Raw genomic sequence first — 20104 nt, 5'->3', positions numbered from 1 at the left:
ACCTCCTGAGGTCCCTTCCAACCCTGATATTCTATGATTCTATGATGCGTTTGAGAAGATCTCCTGCAGTCTGACATGAGAGGCGTTATTTGTCAGGTATGATAAACAAAGCAATTCTGGTGAAGAAGATAGTCAAATCTTCCAGATAGGTGTACCAGGAGCATCAGAAGAACACAAATAAATCTCCATGGAATACTTGCAAGTGCAGGACATCTAACAAATTTCTCAGATCCATGTTTCTTCTTCTCTGAAAAGTGCATATTCAGCGAGATCCCCCATTTACATTCTCTGTCAGAATTAGCGGCCAGGTTCTCCACTAGAGTGTGCCAGCCTAGCGCCATTCAGATCAATGAAGCTAGGCTGAGTTCCACCAGCTAAGGATCTGGATCTAGAACTTGACCATGAAAACACTTTCTGTGTTAAAAACCTTCCATTTATGGTACAAAGTCAATTATACTTCTTAATTGAAAGGTGTCTATAGGACTGATTCATAGATTTACATAAGAGTACCCTGTGGTGAGAATCTCAGTGTTATACTTTTTTGTGTGGGTGGGGAGGGGATGATGAAAATATTTTGGCCCTTTGATCAGCAGGCTTCTTGTGGGAAGACTGAACATCATTTTATATTCATAACAGTGTAAGTGTTGGTAGCCCCTATAAAGTCTGGTACAGGGCGATTTATATTATTCCTTTATGCAGTTAAGCAACAACCTTGGTCTAGGACACTTCTGGGGACCTGGTTCATTAGGACGTGTGTGTGCCTACGAGAACAAAAAACCTAGTCAATACTATGAGTGTTCAGTTTAGCAGTTATCTTTATAGTTTCGCCAGTGACTGCCTGTCATAGTAAACTCCATTCTGAAGGCATTAAATTGCCTTCGTGAGCTAAGAGGGAACTGTAGAGATCTAAAACAGTTCAACACAAGGCAGCTGATCTACAACACGGGCTCTCAGCCTATCCAGAGGACTGTTCCCCTTTCAGCAGTCTGAGCTGTCTTGTCAACCTCCAAGTTTCACCTCACTAAAAACTACTTGCTTACAAAATCAGACATAAAAATACAGAAGTGTCACAGCACACTGTTACTGACAAATGGCTGACTTTTCATTTTTACCGTATAATTCTAAAATAAATCAATTGGAATATAAATATTGTACAGACAAACAAACAAACCCCCTCCCAACCCGAATTCATAGAGGTCATGCAGGGCATCAATTATTAAAGAGACTAACTAGATAAATAAGTGAGAAATGGCCTTTGAGTATTGGGTCTAATATATACTAAATTGCAAAAGTAATTTGTGTGACCAGACATCCTCATATTTTTCGAAGCATTTCTGTCAGAGAGAGTCATTTTTCCCATTAATGCAATAGCAGAGAGCTCACTAAGCCAGCCTGTGCATGAGGAAGGAATTGCAGATTTCCAATTTCTCAGAATAACTCTTCTGGCCACTAAAATTAGTTACTGCAAGTTCCATTTCTTAATGTTAACACTGACTCATCCAGCACTCCTAAAACACACAAGCTTAGAGAAGGAAAGAGAGAGAGAGCACTGAATATGAATGCAGAACACATGCATGTTTGACAGGTATAGAGATTACTGAGGTGCAGAAGGTTGGCATGTAGCTATTTGCATCTCAAACATTCACAGTGTGTCGCCAATCTTGCCTTAACCAAACGTTCTGGAGTCAAGTAGCACCTGTTTAAAATCTTGTTCTGGAAGAACTGCAAGGATAAAGCAGTTGAAGTATCTTTCACATGAAGCCAGATTCCTCCCAGGTTTCTGTTTTGACAGTAAGGTAAGTTCTTTTTTCCATTTTGCTTTGCGACAGACTGTGGGGGTAATGCAAAGCATTAAGCCACCGATAAATAATTCCTGCAAAGTGACTTTTGTGCCCATATTTCTTATTGCATGAATCCTTGGGCACAGCAGCTGAAAGAAGGAACCATGAGAAAGCGGTAGCTGATATTTGTTACACATGTAATTGATGGAGGTCAGTCTATCATCTTGTATTACATCTTTAATTTTTTTTAATTCTTTCTCTATCCAAATTGTCCTTGGCCTTGATCCTGAGGCACGGGTTATCCCAAAGTGGTATGAGAAGATAATTAGTAAGATCGGATGCTGTAATCATCGTATCATGTTGCAGGATGCACCATGTAGATGCAAAGGCTGGATTTTTCCTTAAGGCGTGGGTAGCCTCTTAAGGTATATAACAGAAGAGAGGGAATCAAATGGCACAGCTAAGCTTTTTTCTATCTGAAACCAGGCCAGAATGTATGCAGGACTACTGGATGGGAACCACCTTACAGTACGGCACATTTGGAATGCTAGATAACAGATACATATCTGGCAACCCCATGCCTCCAGTTGCCCAAGATTTTTAAGGATCTTGTATGACAAGCAAGGTTGTTGTTATCCCATATAAATTGCATAATAAGCCTATTGATTTCAGCAAAGAGGATGGGAGAGGCTTTGAAAGGCAATAGGCTAATGATGTGAGTTGTTTTTGGGAAGATATTCGTGTTGGCTACTTCTATTCTCCCCAGTAAATAGAAGGAGGAGATGCCACGTCTCTACATCCTTGAAAATTTCTTTTAATAGATAGTCCATATTTATAGAAACAATTTTGGGAAGATTAGGACAAATTTTAACACTTACATAAGGGTATGTCTACACTACGAAATTAGGTCAAATTTATAGAAGTCGGTTTTGTAGAAAGCGTTTTTATACAGTCGAGTGTGTGCGTCCCCACACAAATGCTCTAAGTGCATGTAGTCGGCGGACTGTGTCCACAGTACCAAGGCAACCATGAACTTCCGGAGCTTTGCACTGTGGGTAGCTATCCCACAGTTCCCACAGTCTCCACCGCCCATTTGAATTCTGGGTAGAAATCCCAGTGCCTGATGGGGCTAAAACATTGTCGTGGGTGGTTCTGGGTACATATCGTCAGGCCCCCGTTCCTCCCTCCCTCCGTAAAAGCAGGGGCAGACAATCGTTTTGCGCCTTTTTTCTTGAGTTACCTGTGCAGATGCCATACCACGGCAAGCATGGAGCCTGCTCAGCTAACCGTCACCGTATGTCTCCTGCGTGCTGGTGGACGTGGTACTGTATTGCTACACAGCAGCAGGTTATTGCCTTTTGACAGCAGACAGTGCATTATAACTGGTAGCTGTCATCGACATAGCCCTGGGTGCTCTTTTAACCGGGCGCCTGGGCAAACATGGGAATGACTCAGCCAGGTCATTTCCCTTGTTTTGTCTCATGGTGATTGAGTCCTACCGCCAGTGCACTGTCTTTTAATCTGCAGCCAGCAGAAGATGATGGCCAGCAGTCATACTGCACCGTCTTCTGCCGAGCACCGAGGAGGTGATGATGGCTAGCGGTCGTAGTGCACAGTCTGCTGACAGCAAGATGTATAAAGATAGATGAAGTGGCTCAAAACAAGAAATAGACCAGATTTGTTTTGTATTCATTTTCTCCTCCCTCTCTCCCTCCCTCTGTGAAATCAATGGCCTGCTAAACCCAGTTTTGAGTTCTATCCTTGAAGTTTTGAGTTCTATCCTTGAAGCGGCCATTCAGTTTCTCACAAAGCCACCCCCTTTGTTGATTTTAATTCCCTGTTAGCCAACCCTGTAAGTCATGTCATCAGTTGCCCCTCCCTTCATCAGGACAACAGCAGACAATCATTCCGCGCCTTTTTTCTGTGCAGACGCCATACCACGGCAAGCATGGAGCCCGCTCAGATTACTTTGGCAGTTAGGAGCACATTAAACACCACACGCATTATCCAGCAGTATATGCAGCACCAGAACCTGGCAAAGCGAAACCGGGCAAATAGTTGACGTCAGCGCGGTTACAAGAGTGATGAGGACATGGACACAGACTTCTCTCAAAGAACGTGCCCTAGCAATGTGGGCATCATGGTGCTAATGGAGCAGGCTCATGCAGTGGAACGCCGATTCTGGGCCCGGGAAACAAGCACAGACTGGTGGGACTGCATAGTATTGCAGGTCTGGGACAATTCCCAGTGGCTGCGAAACTTTTGCATGCGTAAGGGCACTTTCATGGAACTTTGTGACTTGCTTTCTCCTGCCCTGAGGTGCAAGAATACCAAGATGAGAGCAGCCCTCACAGTTGAGAAGCGAGTGGCAATAGTCCTGTGGAAGCTTGCAACACCAGACAGCTACCGGTCAGTCGGGAATCACTTTGGAGTGGGCAAATCTACTGTGGGGGCTGCTATGATGCAAGTAGCCAATGCAATCAAAGATCTGCTGATATCAAGGGTAGTGACCATGGGAAATGTGCAGGTCATAGTGGATGGCTTTGCTACAATGGGATTCCCTAACTGTGGTGGGGCCATAGATGGAACCCATATCCCTATCTTGGCACCGGAGCACCCAGCCGGCGGGTACATAAACCGCAAGGTGTACTTTTCAATAGTGCTGCAAGCACTGGTGGATCACAAGGGACGTTTCACCAACATCAACGTGGGATGGCCGGGAAAGGTACATGACGCTTGCATCTTCAGGAACTCTGGTCAGCCTACCCCTTAATGCCATGGCTCATGAAGCCATACATAGGCAGCCTGGAGAGTAGTCAGGAGCTGTTCAACTACAGGCTGAGCAAGTGCAGAATGGTGGTAGAATGTGCATTTGGACGTTTAAAAGTGCACTGGCGCAGTTTACAGACTTGGTTAGACCTCAGCGAAACCAATATTCCCACTGTTATTACTGCTTGCTGTGCGCTCCACAATATCTGTGAGAGTAAGGGGGAGATGTTTATGGTGGGGTGGGAGGTTGAGGCAAATCACCTGGCTGCTGGTTACGCACAGCCAGACACCAGGGCAGTTAGAAGAGCATAGGAGGGTAAGGTGTGCATCAGAGAAGCTTTGAAAACGAGTTTCATGTCTGGCCCGGCTACAGTGTGAAAGTTCTGTTTGTTTCTCCTTGATGAAACCCACCGCCCCTTGGTTCACTCTACTTCCCTGTAAGCTAACCACCCTCCCCACCTCCCTTTGATCACCGCTTGCAGAGGCAATAAAGTCATTGTTGCTTCACATTCATGCATTCTTTATTAATTCATCACACAAATAGGGGGATAATTACCAAGGTAGCCCAGGAGGGGTGGTGAAGGAGGGAAGGACAAGGCCACACAGCACTTTAAAAGTTTGAAACTTATTGAATGAGCCTTCTGTTACTTGGGCAATCCTCTGGGGTGGAGTGGCTGGGTGGCCAGAGGCCCCCCCATTGCGTTCTTGGGCATCTGGGTGAGGAGGCTATGGAACTTGGGGAGGAGGGCGGTTGGTTACACAGGGGCTGTTGCGGCAGTCTGTGCTCTAGCTGCCTTTCCTTCAGCTCAACCATACGCTGGAGCATATAAGTTTGATGCTACAGCAGCCTCAGCATTGAATCTAGCCTCCTCTCATCACGCTGCTGCCACCTTTCAGCTTCAGCCCTCTCTTCAGCCCGCCACTTACTCTCTTCAGCCCGCCACCTCTCCTCCCGGTCATTTTGTGGTTTCCTGCACTCTGGCATTGTCTGCCTCCACGCATTCGTCTGTGCTCTGTCAGTGTGGGAGGACAGCATGAGCTCAGAGAACATTTCATCGCGAGTGCCTTTTTTTCACCTTCTAATCTTCGCTAGCCTCTGGGAAGGAGATGATCCTGTGATCCTTGAAACACATGCAGCTGGTGGAGAAAAAAAAAGGGGCAGTGGTATTTGAAAAGACACATTTTATAGAACAATGGGTACGCTCTTTCACGGTAAACCTTGCTGTTAACATTACATACATAGCACATGTGCTTTCGTTACAAGGTCGCATTTTGCCTCTCCCCACTGCGTGGCTAACAGTGGGGAACATTTCTGTTCAGCCATAGGCAAACAGCCCAGCAGGAATGGGCACCTCTGAATGTCCCCTTAAGAAAAGCACCCTATTTCAACCAGGTGACCATGAATGATATCACTCTCCTGAGGATAACACAGAGAGATAAAGAACAGATGTTGTTTGAACGCCAGCAAACATAAACTGCAATGCTTTCTTCTACAATGATTCCCAAGTACGTGCTACTGGCCTGGAGTGGTAAAGTGTCCTACCATGGTGGATGGAATAAGGCTGCCCTCCCCAGAAACCTTTTGCAAAGGCTTGGGGAGTATATCCAGGAGAGCCACGAATGCCAGGGCAAATTAATCATTAAACATGCTGGCTTTTAAACCTTGTATAGTATTTTAAAAGGTACACTCACCAGAGGTCCCTTCTCTGCCTGATGGGTCCAAGAGGCAGCCTTGGGTGGGTTCGGGGGGCCCTGGCTCTAGGTCCAGGGTGAGAAACAGTTCCTGGCTGTCGGGAAAACCGGTTTCTCCACCTGTTTGCTGTGAGCTATCTACAACCTCCTCCTCATCATCTTCCTCGTCCCCAAAACCTGCTTCCGTGTTGCCTCCATCTCCACTGAAGGAGTCAAACAACACGGCTGGAGTAGTGGTGGCTGAACCCCCTGAAATGGCATGCAGCTCATCATAGAAGCGGCATGTTTGGGGCTCTGACCTGGAGCGGCCATTGGCCTCTCTGGTTTTCTGGTAGGCTTGCCTCAGCTCCTTAAGTTTCACGCAGCACTGCTTCGGATCCCTGTTATGGTCTCTGTCCTTCATGCCCTGGGAGATTTTCAAAAATGTTTTGGCATTTCAAAAACTGGAACGTAGTTCTGATAGCATGGATTCCTCTCCCTATACAGCAATCAGATCCCGTACCTCCCGTTCAGTCCATGCTGGAGCTCTTTTGCGATTCTGGGATTCCATCATGGTCACCTCCGCTGATGAGCTCTGCATAGTCACCTCTGTTGATGAGCTCTGCATGGTCACCTGCAGCTTGCCACACTGGCCAAACAGGAAATTGAAATTCAAAAGTTCGCGGGCCTTTTCCTGTCTACCTGGTCAGTGCATCTGAGTTGAGAGTGCTGTCCAGAGCGGTCACAATGGAGCACTCTGGGATAGCTCCCGGAGGCCAATACCATCTAATTGTGTCCACAGTACCCCAAATTCGACCCAGCAAAATAGATTTCAGCGCTAATCTCCTTGTCGGGGGTAGAGTAAGGAAATCGATTTTAAGAGCCCTTTAAGTCGAAAAAAAGGGCTTCGTCGTGTGGACGGGTACAGGGTTACATCGATTTAATGCTGCTAAATTCGACTTCAACGCCTAGTGTAGACCAGGCTAAGTTATTTCCTTGCATATTTGAAATGGAAAAATGCTGAAACTGGTCCTTTGGATATATCCATTGCCTGTGATTTGTTCAAGTTACTGCGAAAACCAGAGATCTTTCCAAAAATACAAGCTACGTTCAATAATGGTGAGAGTGATGAGGACAGAGTCTTCCACAGACAGCCTCCCCCCAAAGTTTTTCCAAGTAGAACTACAGTGTTTTACAGCAGAAAGTGGCCTTCAATCTACCACAGACATTCAACTTCTGGCACCAGCAGATCACTGGCTCTGACTAATTGTTCAGGAACTTGTCTACCTTACTGAGTAATGGGGTCCTTTTGAGCTGGATGGATCCCACACTCGGGGCACGTGCACCCCAAGGAAAGGAGATCACAGTCTTTGAACAGCAGGGTGTGCTGGACTGTGCCCGCATTGCGCATGTTCTTGTGCCCCCCACAGGAACAAAGGGATCCCTCAGTTCCCTCATTCATTCAGAAGCCTAGATAAAGGGGACTCCATAAAGGCCAGGCTATAGGGTAGGTTGTGGGATCCACTCTGAGAACCACAGTTGAAAAAAGGTTACTTACCTTAGAGTAAGTCCATGGTGCCCACAGCTGTACGCATACACAGTGGGCACCATTGGCGGGGCAGAGCTGTTCCCATGGCAGCTACCAGGAGCTGCAGCACTCGACGTCCACTCTGGCCCCCCCACTCCTCCCCAATTCTGACAGAGGGGTCATGGGCCCAAACCTGAGCAGCACTGCAACCCCTCTGCACCAGATCACAACGCTGCCCCCACATCATGACGGAAGGACCCAGGGCCAAACCTGAGTGTGCAGGGAGGTAGCCAGGGCTGCTTCTTCTCGTCCCTGCCATGGGGCTGGATCCTGTATAAGGGCTCACCTGGGGGTCTGGATGGCCTTGCCGCACTTCCAGCAGCCTGTGTCCCCTCCACTCTGCCAAAAGGATTTGCTAAGCGTCAGCCCCAAGACCTGCTGAAGGACAAGGTGCTGCGGTGAGGGTCTGCGTGAGGGACCCAGCTGGGAGAGGGGCAGTGGGGTGCCCTGAGGGGCAAGCGGAGGCAGACACGACAGGCTCTGCCTAGGCCCCAGTGATGGGTCTCAGCGTGTGATTCTGCTTTGTTTCCTTGCTCTGGACAGGATTTTGTTGGAGAAGAAACTTTGGGCTGGAACCTGGAGGCACCATGCATTGTGCGTACCAGGTGAAAAATGTGGTGTCCCTGTTCAATTCTGCAGCTGTGTGGTTCCAACTCTAGGAGACTGACAAGTAAAGCCCCGTCTGGAAAGTGGGATTGAGAAGTCCCTCCTGACTGTCACTAACTAAACTTGTAATGCTGACCTACCAAGCTTGGCATTTGCTCATGCGGCCAGATCAAGAGCACATTGCTTAGAGGAAATAAGGGAATTACTCCACGTAGCTACCCTGCAAATTCCAAATATTGGGATGCTGCTTCAGCTTTAGTATGTGGAGGGAGAGGTATATCTGCCATTTGATATCAAACTGTATACCCTGCATAGCCCTTTTTGATATTCTCTGGGACGAGATGGCTTGACCTTTAGAAGCACCCAGGATGGCAATAAAAAGACAGAACAAAACTCCCTCTCTCGATAGTATAACAAGGCCTTCGAAATGGGTGAGGTGTGGATTTTATCTCCTGGAGAGGAATGGGGTTGGGAAAAGAAACAGGTCATTTAAGAGGTTGGCTGAAGGAAAGGCTGGTTTGGATAGAGCTAAGCAGGCCATTGCCATGCTGGAGATGAATGCACTGGAGCTCTAAAATGAGAGCTCTTGTCTGTAGTGCATGAGAGAGACGTTCACCTGTCCTGTAAGAGCTGAGAGAGGAAGGGTTCCTGCTGGATGGAGAAGAAAAGGTGTGTCCTGGTGATGGAGATGAAGAGTAGCCACAGAGAGAGGGTGCCAACTTTTGAAGCTACCTTTAGTAGCTTTGTCTTTTAGTCACTTTCATAAAATAAGGATGTGGACACTATAGGGAAGATGCAGGAGAGAGGAGGTAGGGAGTTCCTTCTCAGGGAAGAGCCTGGGGAAGGCAGACAGAAGGAGGTCACAAAGACGGAATCAGTCTCTGTGATGGGCCCCGGAAAGAAGCCATGGTGAAGGGCCAGCATTCCAGCAGAGAATAATGGAGCTGTGAGGACCTAGGTAGAAGCCCAAGGCTTGGGACCCAGAGCAGAGGCTGTGTTATGCTCAGACTGTAGCGAAGCAGAACAAGGGGCTCGGAGGTAAGAAGCAGCCCAGGGAAACAGCAATGTGTATGAAGGAGCAGACATAGCTATTTCATACAGGGTCCCTAGTCCAGAACTCAGAGCAGAGGTGTGCCTGGATTCTCCTACCAGCACTGAGAAAGGGGTGTAGAAGCCCAGTGTAAGAATTATGGAGCCCAGAGTGGGGCAGAGGACTAAATCTTACAGGGAGGATGAGGATGAGGAATAGTCCAAGAAGGGTCAGAGGATCTTTTGCATCAGGGCATTTTTTGACTCTTGTACTTTTAAAGAGACCACATTGAAGACGTAATCTCTCTTATTGGACCAACTGCAGTTGGTGAGAGAGACAAGCTTTTGATCTTACACAGAGTTCTTGAGGTCTGGGGAAACTTTTGTACATTTATTACCATGGATGAGCTGGGACTAAAATGTGACCTGGCCAGAGGGCCAAGTCCTGAGATGAGGTGGATCATCACAGGATAAGAGTGACCAGCGGCGGGGGTGCTACACAGGAAAGAGTGGCTATGCCAGCAGTTGGGGTGGGGTACCAACAGTGAGTCTACTAAACGCATGACAGAGTCGAAGCCCTCTGGCTTAAACCTCTGTCCTCTGACAGTTTAATTCTACTCCTTTATGGCTGCAGCTGCTGTCTGTCTTGTCTTGAATAAGAACAATTCCAGGGACACCCATTTGAAGCTATATCGCCTCAAACAGCGTGAGGTGAACTTCAGACCCTCAAGAGCAAGCATCAGCTTCTAAGGCAGATCTACCCTCTTCTGCTCTTCCAAATTTGAGGCACCTCACTGCCACCTGCCCTTCATGTGAAGCAGTTTTGCAAGAAGACGGTCAGGGAAAGTGTGGGACCCCTACTGAATGTGGGAGGCAACATAGGGCCAGATGACGTGGAAAAAGCTGAAGTACTCAATGCTTTTTTTGCCTCTGTCTTCACAGACAGGGTCAGCTCCCAGACTGCTGCACTGGGCAACACAGTATGGGGAGGAGGTGAGCAGCCCTCAGTGGTGAAAGAACAGAATAAGGACTATTTAGAAAAGCTAGACATGCACAAGCTAATTCAGCTCTCAGACACAACTCTTTATTCACATATATGGAGCAAACACCCCAGCACAGAAGGATAGAGGTGCTAAGGGACAAATTTAGTTTAGAGTGTTTGGTTTTCTTGGTATGACCAGAACAACATAATGAAAGAGGCTAATATTTTGAGGGGAATTATCCCTAACTACTACTCTAGAAGTAGATTTGACTAAGGGTAATGGGTGGACTCCACTTGTTCTGTTTAGCTGCCATCAGTGGTAAGAGGGAACCAAAGGATGGTTGCAGCTGCTCTGTTCTTTGTGCCTTTGGGTGGAACTAGAACATTCAGGACACTGCTATTCAAAAGCTTCTGAGCTTGGATACATGGGGCACAGGTCAACTTAGAGTGGGAGCCGCACTGACACACATATTCTAAGAACTTATTTTTATTGGTCTGAATTTTTGTTCCTTATTAACAAGGTTCCCACTTCTAGGGTATGAAACTATTTAATAATCACCCTATATAACTAGTGTTACAGTTTAACAGTATAAATCTCGGTAAGATATCTAACTTTAAAAAAAACGTTTAATCCTTCTATGCAACCAGGTAACATTCTGAAACAGTTAACTTACTAGTTTATGCCTAGATTCTGCATTGGAATTGGCTATCATCTTCCTGAGCCCAGGAAGAGACTCATTAAAGTGAATGGACTCCCCCGTGATGCTCTGCGTTAGTAGTTCCTAATGCAGCATCAGGGGCTTAGACTGTAATATGTTCCCCACGGGGGCTACATTATATTTTTTAAAAAACAGTATCGTAAGACATCAGCTTAATGCATTTCCACCTTAGTAAAGTTATTTAATAATAGTGAGAATTGAATGTGGGGAATGTTAAGTTGGCACTTTGCTTTTGCTACTGCCTAATGCAGAAACAAGATATTTTATTCAAAGTAAGATGGAGTCATACATCAAAGTGAAAAGTGTGCACAAGTAGTTTGCAGTGTGTAGACTGATAAAAGCTAAAAATAGATGTTGTATAAAACTTACTGACAATTAAAAACCTATGGCTTTCAACAACAGAATCAAATGGTTACAAAACAAGCTTAAACATTGTGGGCAGCAGGTAAGCTGTATTCCCACTAGGGCCCACACACCACCAAGAAGAATCTGTACTGCAAATTCAGTGTGGAAAAGACAGTCCCCTGCCTATAGCAGCCAGCAGAGATCTCAGGGGAGGTAAAAGTTTTTTGTAACTAGAACAAGTTATCCTAGCTTTTTAATTAAAAAAAATAAAATAAACCTTCATACCAGTGACTTTGCAGTGGTAGGGGGATGATGTGAAACATACAGCACACTTAGAAATGTGGTCTTCTAAGTAAAAATTATGCCACACCTAGGGAGGTTAGACACATGGACAGTGCAGCAATGGTATAATATAACCTGCAAGATCCCCACATACCAAGCTGCCTCAACCGCTCTATGAAGTAACCATGCCATCTCAGACAAATTCTATATAGATAATAAAATCAAATTAGATTCAGAAATCTTCAATAGTGTAGTATCTTCCAAAGAAAAAAGAAATATAGACTATGAGAATATAAATGAATCTTACAGGTACATTCATAAACATGACTACTATTTTAATAAAATAATGGTATTATGTCTATTCAAAAGTGGTATAAGCGCAAAATAGGCATTTTATTTGAACAGACTAAACTACACAGACAGCAAATTTAAGACACTGTTTCCTCTTCAATCTGGCTTTCCTCTGTTCCATATTCTTCAAAGTTTAATACTACCATATTAGCAGTATCCCTTCCAGCGAATTTTGACATCCCTCCTATTTTCCCTGTAACCAGAACAAGAAAAAAAAAAACCAAGCAAACATTAGAAAATAGATTCTAATAGAGTGGCAAACAAAAACACACTTTCCACAGTGGAATTTTATTCAGCTTCTTTCTACATCTTACAAGTAGAATCACATTCAGTGATATTTTCAGCAAATATTACTGCAAAACTACAATATAAAGTTTTATACATCATGCTTAAATGACTTATTAGAGAACGCCTTACTTTTGAATCTGTCATCCATGCAAGACTTGATAACAGTTTATAAACCTGAGGAGTTTTAACTCGTGATAGAGAAAGCTTAAAATGAATGCCAAAATGTCAATCCAAGATCATCATCTTGTAGGACAGGCTCACACACCCTGCAAAGTATCAGAGGGGTAGCTGTGTTAGTCTGTATCCACAAAAACAGCGAGGAGTCTGGTGGCACCTTAAAAACTAACATTTATTTGGCCTTAAGCTTTCATGGGTAAAAAACCCACTTCTTCAGATGCATGGAGTGAAAAGGGAGCCAAATTTAAACCTTGCAAAACTGCCTGGCCTCGTCCAAAAAACCACTGGAGAATGGTGGTGGCGGGGGTACATCTTTTGAACAGTGCATTCCCATTTTAGGAGGTCATTTCTCCTCCTCCCCTGCCTCTTTTACACATGTATCCCTCTTCAGCATTTTGAAGGGAGATCTTAACTTTGCATTCTCTGGTTTGCTAACAGAGTTTTGTTTTGGAGTATGATATTAAATTTGCTTTGTTTACGAATCACGTTTTTTTGACTGCACTGAAAATAAGAAGAGTTAGAAGCTGGACTTCCCCCCCACCTCTTAAAGTGATGAGGTTTTACAATTGGAACTGGCAATTGTGTCAAAAACACAGAGCAGACTAGCTTCCATTTTGACAAGAGTAAAAACTTGTTTTAGTTAGTAAACAGGTGCAAGTCAGATACAAGGAATAAGGTGTTTCTGTATAGTAACTTTCCTGACCATAACCACACCTTAGTACAATGTTGATTATAGTTTTTACAAATAGTTTGTTCAACTATTCATATTGGTTAAAAAATACAAAGATCCATAGTGAATACAAGATGGAGTTTCTATTACGGCCTCTCTACCACAACAGAATCAAGCCATCTGTAGAACATCAAGATTTATTTTACTCATCATAGCAGTCAAATGGTAGATGCTCATCCTTACTTTTGAGGAATTCATGTTACAAATGGCTGAATCAGAAATCTTTTTATCTGAAAGTAACAGTCACTTACTGAGCTGAAATGATCCAACCAATGTTAGAAAAGTTGAACTTTTGTTTATAGTTTTCATAAACCAATATGAAAGACACAGGGATTTCTTCTAAGTTACATTAAGGTCACTTTAGACATCTCTGGCTGTTTAAAAAAAAAAAAAAAGCCTTATTGCATCACCACAGCAACGTAAAGGGGCTTTAATGCAAATGAGAATAAGATCCCTAGAGTTTAAAAAATGTAAGATTAGCCACTGCCATCATCCAACTCTCATCTGAGCACCCATTTAAGAATAAACCAGGCCCAAACTTGCTCAGCTTTAAAAAAAGTACAAACCTGGATTTTATGGTTAAAAGAGAGCACAGAGTGTAAAGAGATCTGGGATGTATCCCTGGTTCTGTTACGAACTTCCTGTAAAATCTTGGGCTTACCACGCAATCTCCATGCGTCAATTTCCCATTCTGTCAAATCTCTATCTTACAAGGGTATTTGCAGCTCAAAAGTATTGTTTGCAAAGCTTTTGTAGATTTTCTGATAGATGATACAAGAGAACTGCAAAGCTGCCATTCATTGCAGTCAGAATACTATCTCTGTAGTAGTTGCAACTTACTAACTCCTATTTCTTATTCAAATAGGATGTACTTACCTATCTGCTAAGTCATTTCAGCCACTTAAGATATACCAATCACTGTAAACATCTTAAAACTACTGTACAGACATTAAGTTAAATTAAGCAAAGGTGAGGGTGGCAGATAACTGGTGCAGGAGAAAGCACAATAAGCAGAGCTCAAATGCACTAAAAGTCAAGCAACAAACATGTCAGAGGGTATACAAGCTTCCTGTATGAAAGTAAGAGCTCTTCCCACTGTTCTCCTTCCTGAGAAACTTGGAAGATTTGGACACTGCACTCTTCTGAAATTAACTGACTACTGCATATATATTACTGTTTTTTCAGAGCTAAACTAGGGAAGTATGAATAAACATACTGATGAATAAGGATTTCAAAGTCAAAAGTTTTAAAACAAAGTCAAATGATCAGTGTGCTACAAAGCAGCCAAGTAAGCAAACTGCCAAATGGGTTGTAATGAAACAAAACAAATCCACTTTCAAGCTGATACCCATGAATCTTCAGTCCAAAAGACATTGAGCATTTCATAAGCCATCAAATATGAGGGTTTAAGGTACCATTTCATTTATATCAAGTGTGAATCCCATAATGCACACACAAAACCATATAAAAATTACACATGATCAGTATAGATCACTAGACACCATAAATTACTTCTTAATGGACACAGGGAAAGTAATCAGGACTTCACTTAGAAACTTCTTTTGGATTTCTCTGTACCCTTACAAGATAGGGTGCTGTGCAGTAACCTATTTATGAATCTCAATTTCATCTATTTAGAAATACACTGGAACTAAGTTGTAAACAGGAGAAAATTTTTGTTAAGTATTAAAGCTGAGACAATATGCAGATAATACAGAAGGGAAACAAATCTCCTTTAAAATATTCATTATACGAGTACTGGTATCAGGGTAGATTTGATTTAAATCACTAATCATTGGGAGGGTTTTTTTGTTTTTTTAAATCATGGATTTTTATCCACCCTGACTGGTATCGATGGTATGTCTTGAGTAGACATATCAGAGCTAGCTTTAATCTAGCTCGCTCAGGTCCCAGAGCAGTGAAGCTGCGTCAGAACTCATTTCAGCATGGGATAGGCCTGCAAGTAGTTATCCAGTGTTCCAGGTGGCCTTGTAGAGTCCATGCTGAAGTATGCCCTGCTGCAGCTTCACTGTTTTGGGACCAAAGCTAGCTACTCGAGCAGCAATCACATTGTGATTTCAGTATAGACGGTATGAAGTGGGACAAAATATTTCCCCCCTCAACCATAGGCAATGCATGGGGGGGGTATGTGGGGTCATGTTCCCCCCCCAAGTTTTCTGCTTGGCCTATTGGGGAGGCATGGGGGAGGAAGAGTTGCTTTGTCCTTCTCCCAGTGCGCCTGACCCTGGCACGCTCGGCCCCTTTCCCTGGCAGCCGGGCCCATGTGGGGAGCAGAAGGGGTGGGACCAGCTGCTTTCCACGTGGATCGCTACTCTGTGCGGAGCAGCAGCTGCCTGCAACAGAGCCTGGCTGAGGTGGTGGCCTGCCTGGCCCCCTCTGCTCCTTGCCCAGGCCTGGCTGCTAGGGACAGGGGCTGAGTGAGCCAGAAGAGTGCCGGGGGGGTGGGGAGGGGAGAGGGGCTCTGTCTCAGCCCCTGTCCCCAGCAGCCAGGCTGGGGTGGGCCGCCGCCCCAGGCAGGCTCTCTCTCAGGCAGCCACCATGCTGCACAGTCAGTGACCCAAGCCAGCTTCAGCTGGTGTGAGAAGTGGCTCCCTCCCACTCCCCACCCAGGCCTGGCTGCCAGGAAGAGCAGCTGAACATGCTGGGGGGGGGGGGGAGAAGAGAGGCGCATCAGGAGAAGGAAAAAGCCCCCCTCCCCAGGTAATTCTGGTGGGATGGGGGAGAACACAGGAGCTCCAGGCTGGGCTCAGGGCAAGGATGACACCAGGCACAGGAGACACATGGGGTGGTCATCTTCCCATTTAGACTGTGCCCTCCCAGTAACAGGAGGGGCGAGTCATCTATGCCCTCAACATTCTTCACTCAACCACTTTCCCTGCGTAAGAAACTGCTCGGTTTAAGTCTAGAGCCCAAAAAAAGATTATAGTAAAAGCACCTCTGAGGCTGGGATAGCTTCATCTCACTCCCTCTTGGGGGATATCTTTCATGTTCTATAGGTCCCTAATTCTATGATGAACTGGTAGGGTGTTGAGTCTTATCAAGCAGTGAGCAGGAGTTATGTAGCACAACAGAATAAATTCCCACAAGCCACTAAAAGAAAAGGAGTATTTGTGGCACCTTAGAGACTAACAAATTTATTAGAGCATAAGCTTTCGTGAGCTACAGCTCACTTCATCGGATGCATTTGGTGGAAAAAACAGAGGAGAGATTTATATATACACACACACACACACACACACACACACAGAGAGAACATGAAACAATGGGTTTATCATACACACTGTAAGGAGAGTGATCACTTAAGATAAGCCATCACCAGCAGCAGGGGGGGGGAAGGAGGAAAACCTTTCATGGTGACAAGCAGGTAGGCTAATTCCAGCAGTTAACAAGAATATCAGAGGAACAGTGGGGGGTGGGGTGGGAGGGAGAAATACCATGGGGAAATAGTCATTACACAAAGTAAAACTATTTCCCCATGGTATTTCTCCCTCCCACCCCACCCCCCACTGTTCCTCTGATATTCTTGTTAACTGCTGGAATTAGCCTACCTGCTTGTCACCATGAAAGGTTTTCCTCCTTCCCCCCCCTGCTGCTGGTGATGGCTTATCTTAAGTGATCACTCTCCTTACAGTGTGTATGATAAACCCATTGTTTCGTGTTCTCTGTGTGTGTGTGTATATAAATCTCTCCTCTGTTTTTTCCACCAAATGCATCCGATGAAGTGAGCTGTAGCTCACGAAAGCTTATGCTCTAATAAATGTGTTAGTCTCTAAGGTGCCACAAGTACTCCTTTTCTTTTTGCGAATACAGACTAACACCGCTGCTGCTCTGACACAAGCCACTAGTTTTGCAGGATACATAAGTGAGCGTCCAGCATCTGTGGCTAATAGAATCCAAACTATATCACTTGCATGTGACACCATAAAGTGTGCTATAGGAGATCAATATTTGAGGAAATACTTCTACACATCAGTTTAAGAAGTGTGAGTGAGCTGAAGTCTGTTTCAGTTAAGCAGCCTGGAAAATGAAAGAGTCACTACTTTAAGTGCAAAGTTTGTCATACTTCAGACAAAAAAGATAGGATGTGTCAGAGTTACACAATTACCTGTTTGAAAGGCAAAGTGCACACTCATTTGGATAAGTGTGCCCATCAGTCCCACAAACTGGGTTAAAGTTCTTTGGACATCCAGGCAAACCATACAAGTAGCATTTTGGCTAGAGAGGAAACAAACTTATGAAACAGTCTAGGATAAGCAATTCCTAACAGCATTTTGGAAACCTTTAAGCAATTTAATTGGATTGCTCTTTTGGATTAAGCAATTTAACAAATCCTGCCATCTTCCAATGGCATACCAATGTACTTATATACAAAATAAAAATCAACATTTCATAAAAATTTGTGGAGGGGTTGTGAAATATTGCATCACTTTACTAGTTATGTGGAAATTCATCACTTCAGGCTTCACATACTAACTGCTCCCTACCATCATTTAGCTAAATACTTATACTGCTCAACAGTCAAGGGAATCTTAGTCATCATTGCTAAAAAAGGAGTGTTTTTTAACCTTGGGATAACTAATGCACAGCAGCTCTCCCAAAATAGAAGTACAGTGGAGACAAAAGGTTTTAGTTTTTGCACAAAATAAACTCAGAGGTCAACCCAAGTTGGGTGTATAAGGCTGGTCTCCACAAATTTACCTCCTGGTAAAACTGAAGTACTTTGTCTTCACTGTGTGTTTACCTCAGGATCGCTCATGCACTTCGAGACAGCTGTAGCTCATGAAAGCTTATGCTCAAATAAACTTGTTAGTCTCTAAGGTGCCCCAAGTCCTCCTTTTCTTCATGCACTTCAGATTAAAAAAGCCACCACAACATTTTTAGCAGTGAAGACACGGTCACTTAACAAATCAACAGCATACTGCAAGATGGAATCCATTCAAAATCATAGGTTTCAGAGTAGCAGCCGTGTTAGTCTGTATTCGCAAAAAGAAAAGGAGGACTTGGGGCACCTTAGAGACTAACAAATTTATTTGAGCATAAGCTTTCGTGAGCTACAGCATGCATCCGATGAAGTGAGCTGTAGCTCACGGAAGCTTACGCTCAAATACATTTGTTAGTCTCTAAGGTGCCACAAAGCATTCAAAATCACGTTAGCATACCATTTTAGGGCCAGAATAGGAGTTTTTATAGTGAGAATAAGCCATCTGGAGCTAGTGATCTTGCTATAAAATCCTACAGTGAAGTTAGTCAACACAGCTAGGTTGGTCAGGGATGCGAGAAAGCCACATGCTAAAAATCCTACGCCGACCTAGCGCCAGGCGTGGGCATAGCTAGGTCAACGGAAGAATGTTTCCACCCAGCCAGCTCCTGCGGCTCAGGGAGCTGCTGTTCCTACCCCAATGGGGAAAGCCCTCCGCAGGCGCGGGCTGTGTCTACACGGCAGGCGCGGCTGGCAGAGCTGGGACGCCAGAGCTCGTGTAGACGCGTCCTCTACCCTGCTGCGGGATCTGTGCCTTGACGCAGCTGGTGGCGGCCAGGCTCAGGTGGGAAGGGGGGGGCGTCGAGCACTGACTACATCAAAGGAGGCCGCCCCCAGCCTGGGTTACAGGGCCCAAAGCTAAGCGGCCTTTGCCTTCCCAGCGCCAGCGGCCCAGGCGGCGACACCCCCAGGTACCTGGGGCAGGGGGCTGCGTGCAGCCCGCTGAGGGGAGCCGGGGCTGCCGGCACCGGAGCCGGGGGGGGGGCCGCTCTCGCCGTACTGCGGGCCTGGCTCCCCCGCACGGAAAAGGGGGGGCACCGGGGTCTTACCCCGTGCCGGGGAGATGGGCACGGGCCCCCTGCCACTGCCCGCAGACACGCGCCGTGGGCAGGCTGGGGAGGGGGGCAGGATGCCGGGGGTGTCGCGGGCTGCCCCCCACGCCGCGGCCCCACTCACCCAGGTGGCGGCGGCGGCCCGCGCGGGCGGCGGCAGGAGAATCCCTGCGAAGAAAGAGGGGCACAGTGTTACCATGGCAACGGCCCGGCCCCGCCCCCCGCCGGTACCCGCCAGCGCCCCGCGCAGCAGCAGCAGCAGCAGCAGAGCGGCCGCGCGACCCAGCGCCCCCATCTCCGCACGCAGCGGCCGGCGCCGCGGGCAGCCCGCTTATAGGGCACGTGCCCCCCCGCGTCACAAGCCGCCCCGCCCACCCTGCACCACCGACCACGCCCCCGGAGGACCCCCCCCGGCGGGATGGGGGCATGCGCAGTGGTGCCCATGGGGGTGAGGAGAGGAGAGGAGAGGAGGTGGCTCCTGTGGGGTAGAGGGGCTGGGATACCTGTTGGGGTGGGGCGCTGGCTCCAATAGGAGTGGGGGGACGGGGGCACCTGTGGGTGGGGGGATGGTACAATGGGAATGGGGGAGGGGGGTCAGTGGCTCCTGTGGGAGCAGCAGGGACCTTGCTGCCGAGCTCAGCTTTCCCCCCAGGCTGGCTTGGGTAGAGGCATCCTGGTGCGGCACCCCACAAAATTCAGTGACTCCCTTGTGAGAGATGCCAGCTGTCCAAGTCCTTATACAGCCCCTAGCACCTCCCAGCCATCAGTGCAGCCGGCCGCCTCGCACAAGAAGGCACCGTGCCCATTTTACAGAGGCCAAGCTGAGGCACAGAGCAGATGACGTTACATGCCTAAGCTCACAACAGGGAAACTGTGGCCAAGCCAGGAACTGAACTAAGCTCTCCTGCATCCAAGTCCATAGAGCATGGTCCTGCACTGCCTCCCTTCTGGGCA

The 20104-nt window shown here is 46.3% G+C and overlaps 1 protein-coding gene across 2 annotated transcripts; it reads right to left on the bottom strand.

Moving 5' to 3' along the window:
* Window positions 1-12144: 12144 nt before the first annotated feature.
* On the bottom strand, window positions 12145-19511 carry SPINK2 (serine peptidase inhibitor Kazal type 2). Of its 2 annotated transcripts, XM_043513841.1 has the most exons (4): window positions 19382-19511; window positions 19275-19318; window positions 17445-17554; window positions 12145-12316 (listed from the first exon to the last, which is right to left on the bottom strand). In XM_043513841.1, the coding sequence occupies exons 1-4, from the start codon at window positions 19443-19445 to the stop codon at window positions 12271-12273; spliced, it is 264 nt and encodes an 87-aa protein (XP_043369776.1). In that variant the 5' UTR covers window positions 19446-19511; the 3' UTR covers window positions 12145-12270. The 2 variants fall into 2 exon arrangements, with proteins under 2 accessions (XP_043369776.1, XP_038256974.1); XM_038401046.2 differs by having other exon boundaries at window positions 19275-19475.
* Between the last annotated feature and the right edge of the window lie 593 nt (window positions 19512-20104).

Source organism: Dermochelys coriacea, chromosome 4 (assembly GCF_009764565.3).
Source record: "Dermochelys coriacea isolate rDerCor1 chromosome 4, rDerCor1.pri.v4, whole genome shotgun sequence".
NCBI lineage: Eukaryota > Metazoa > Chordata > Testudines > Dermochelyidae > Dermochelys > Dermochelys coriacea.
Note: the sequence above shows the minus strand (reverse complement) of the source record. Positions and strands in the feature narration are given on the sequence as shown.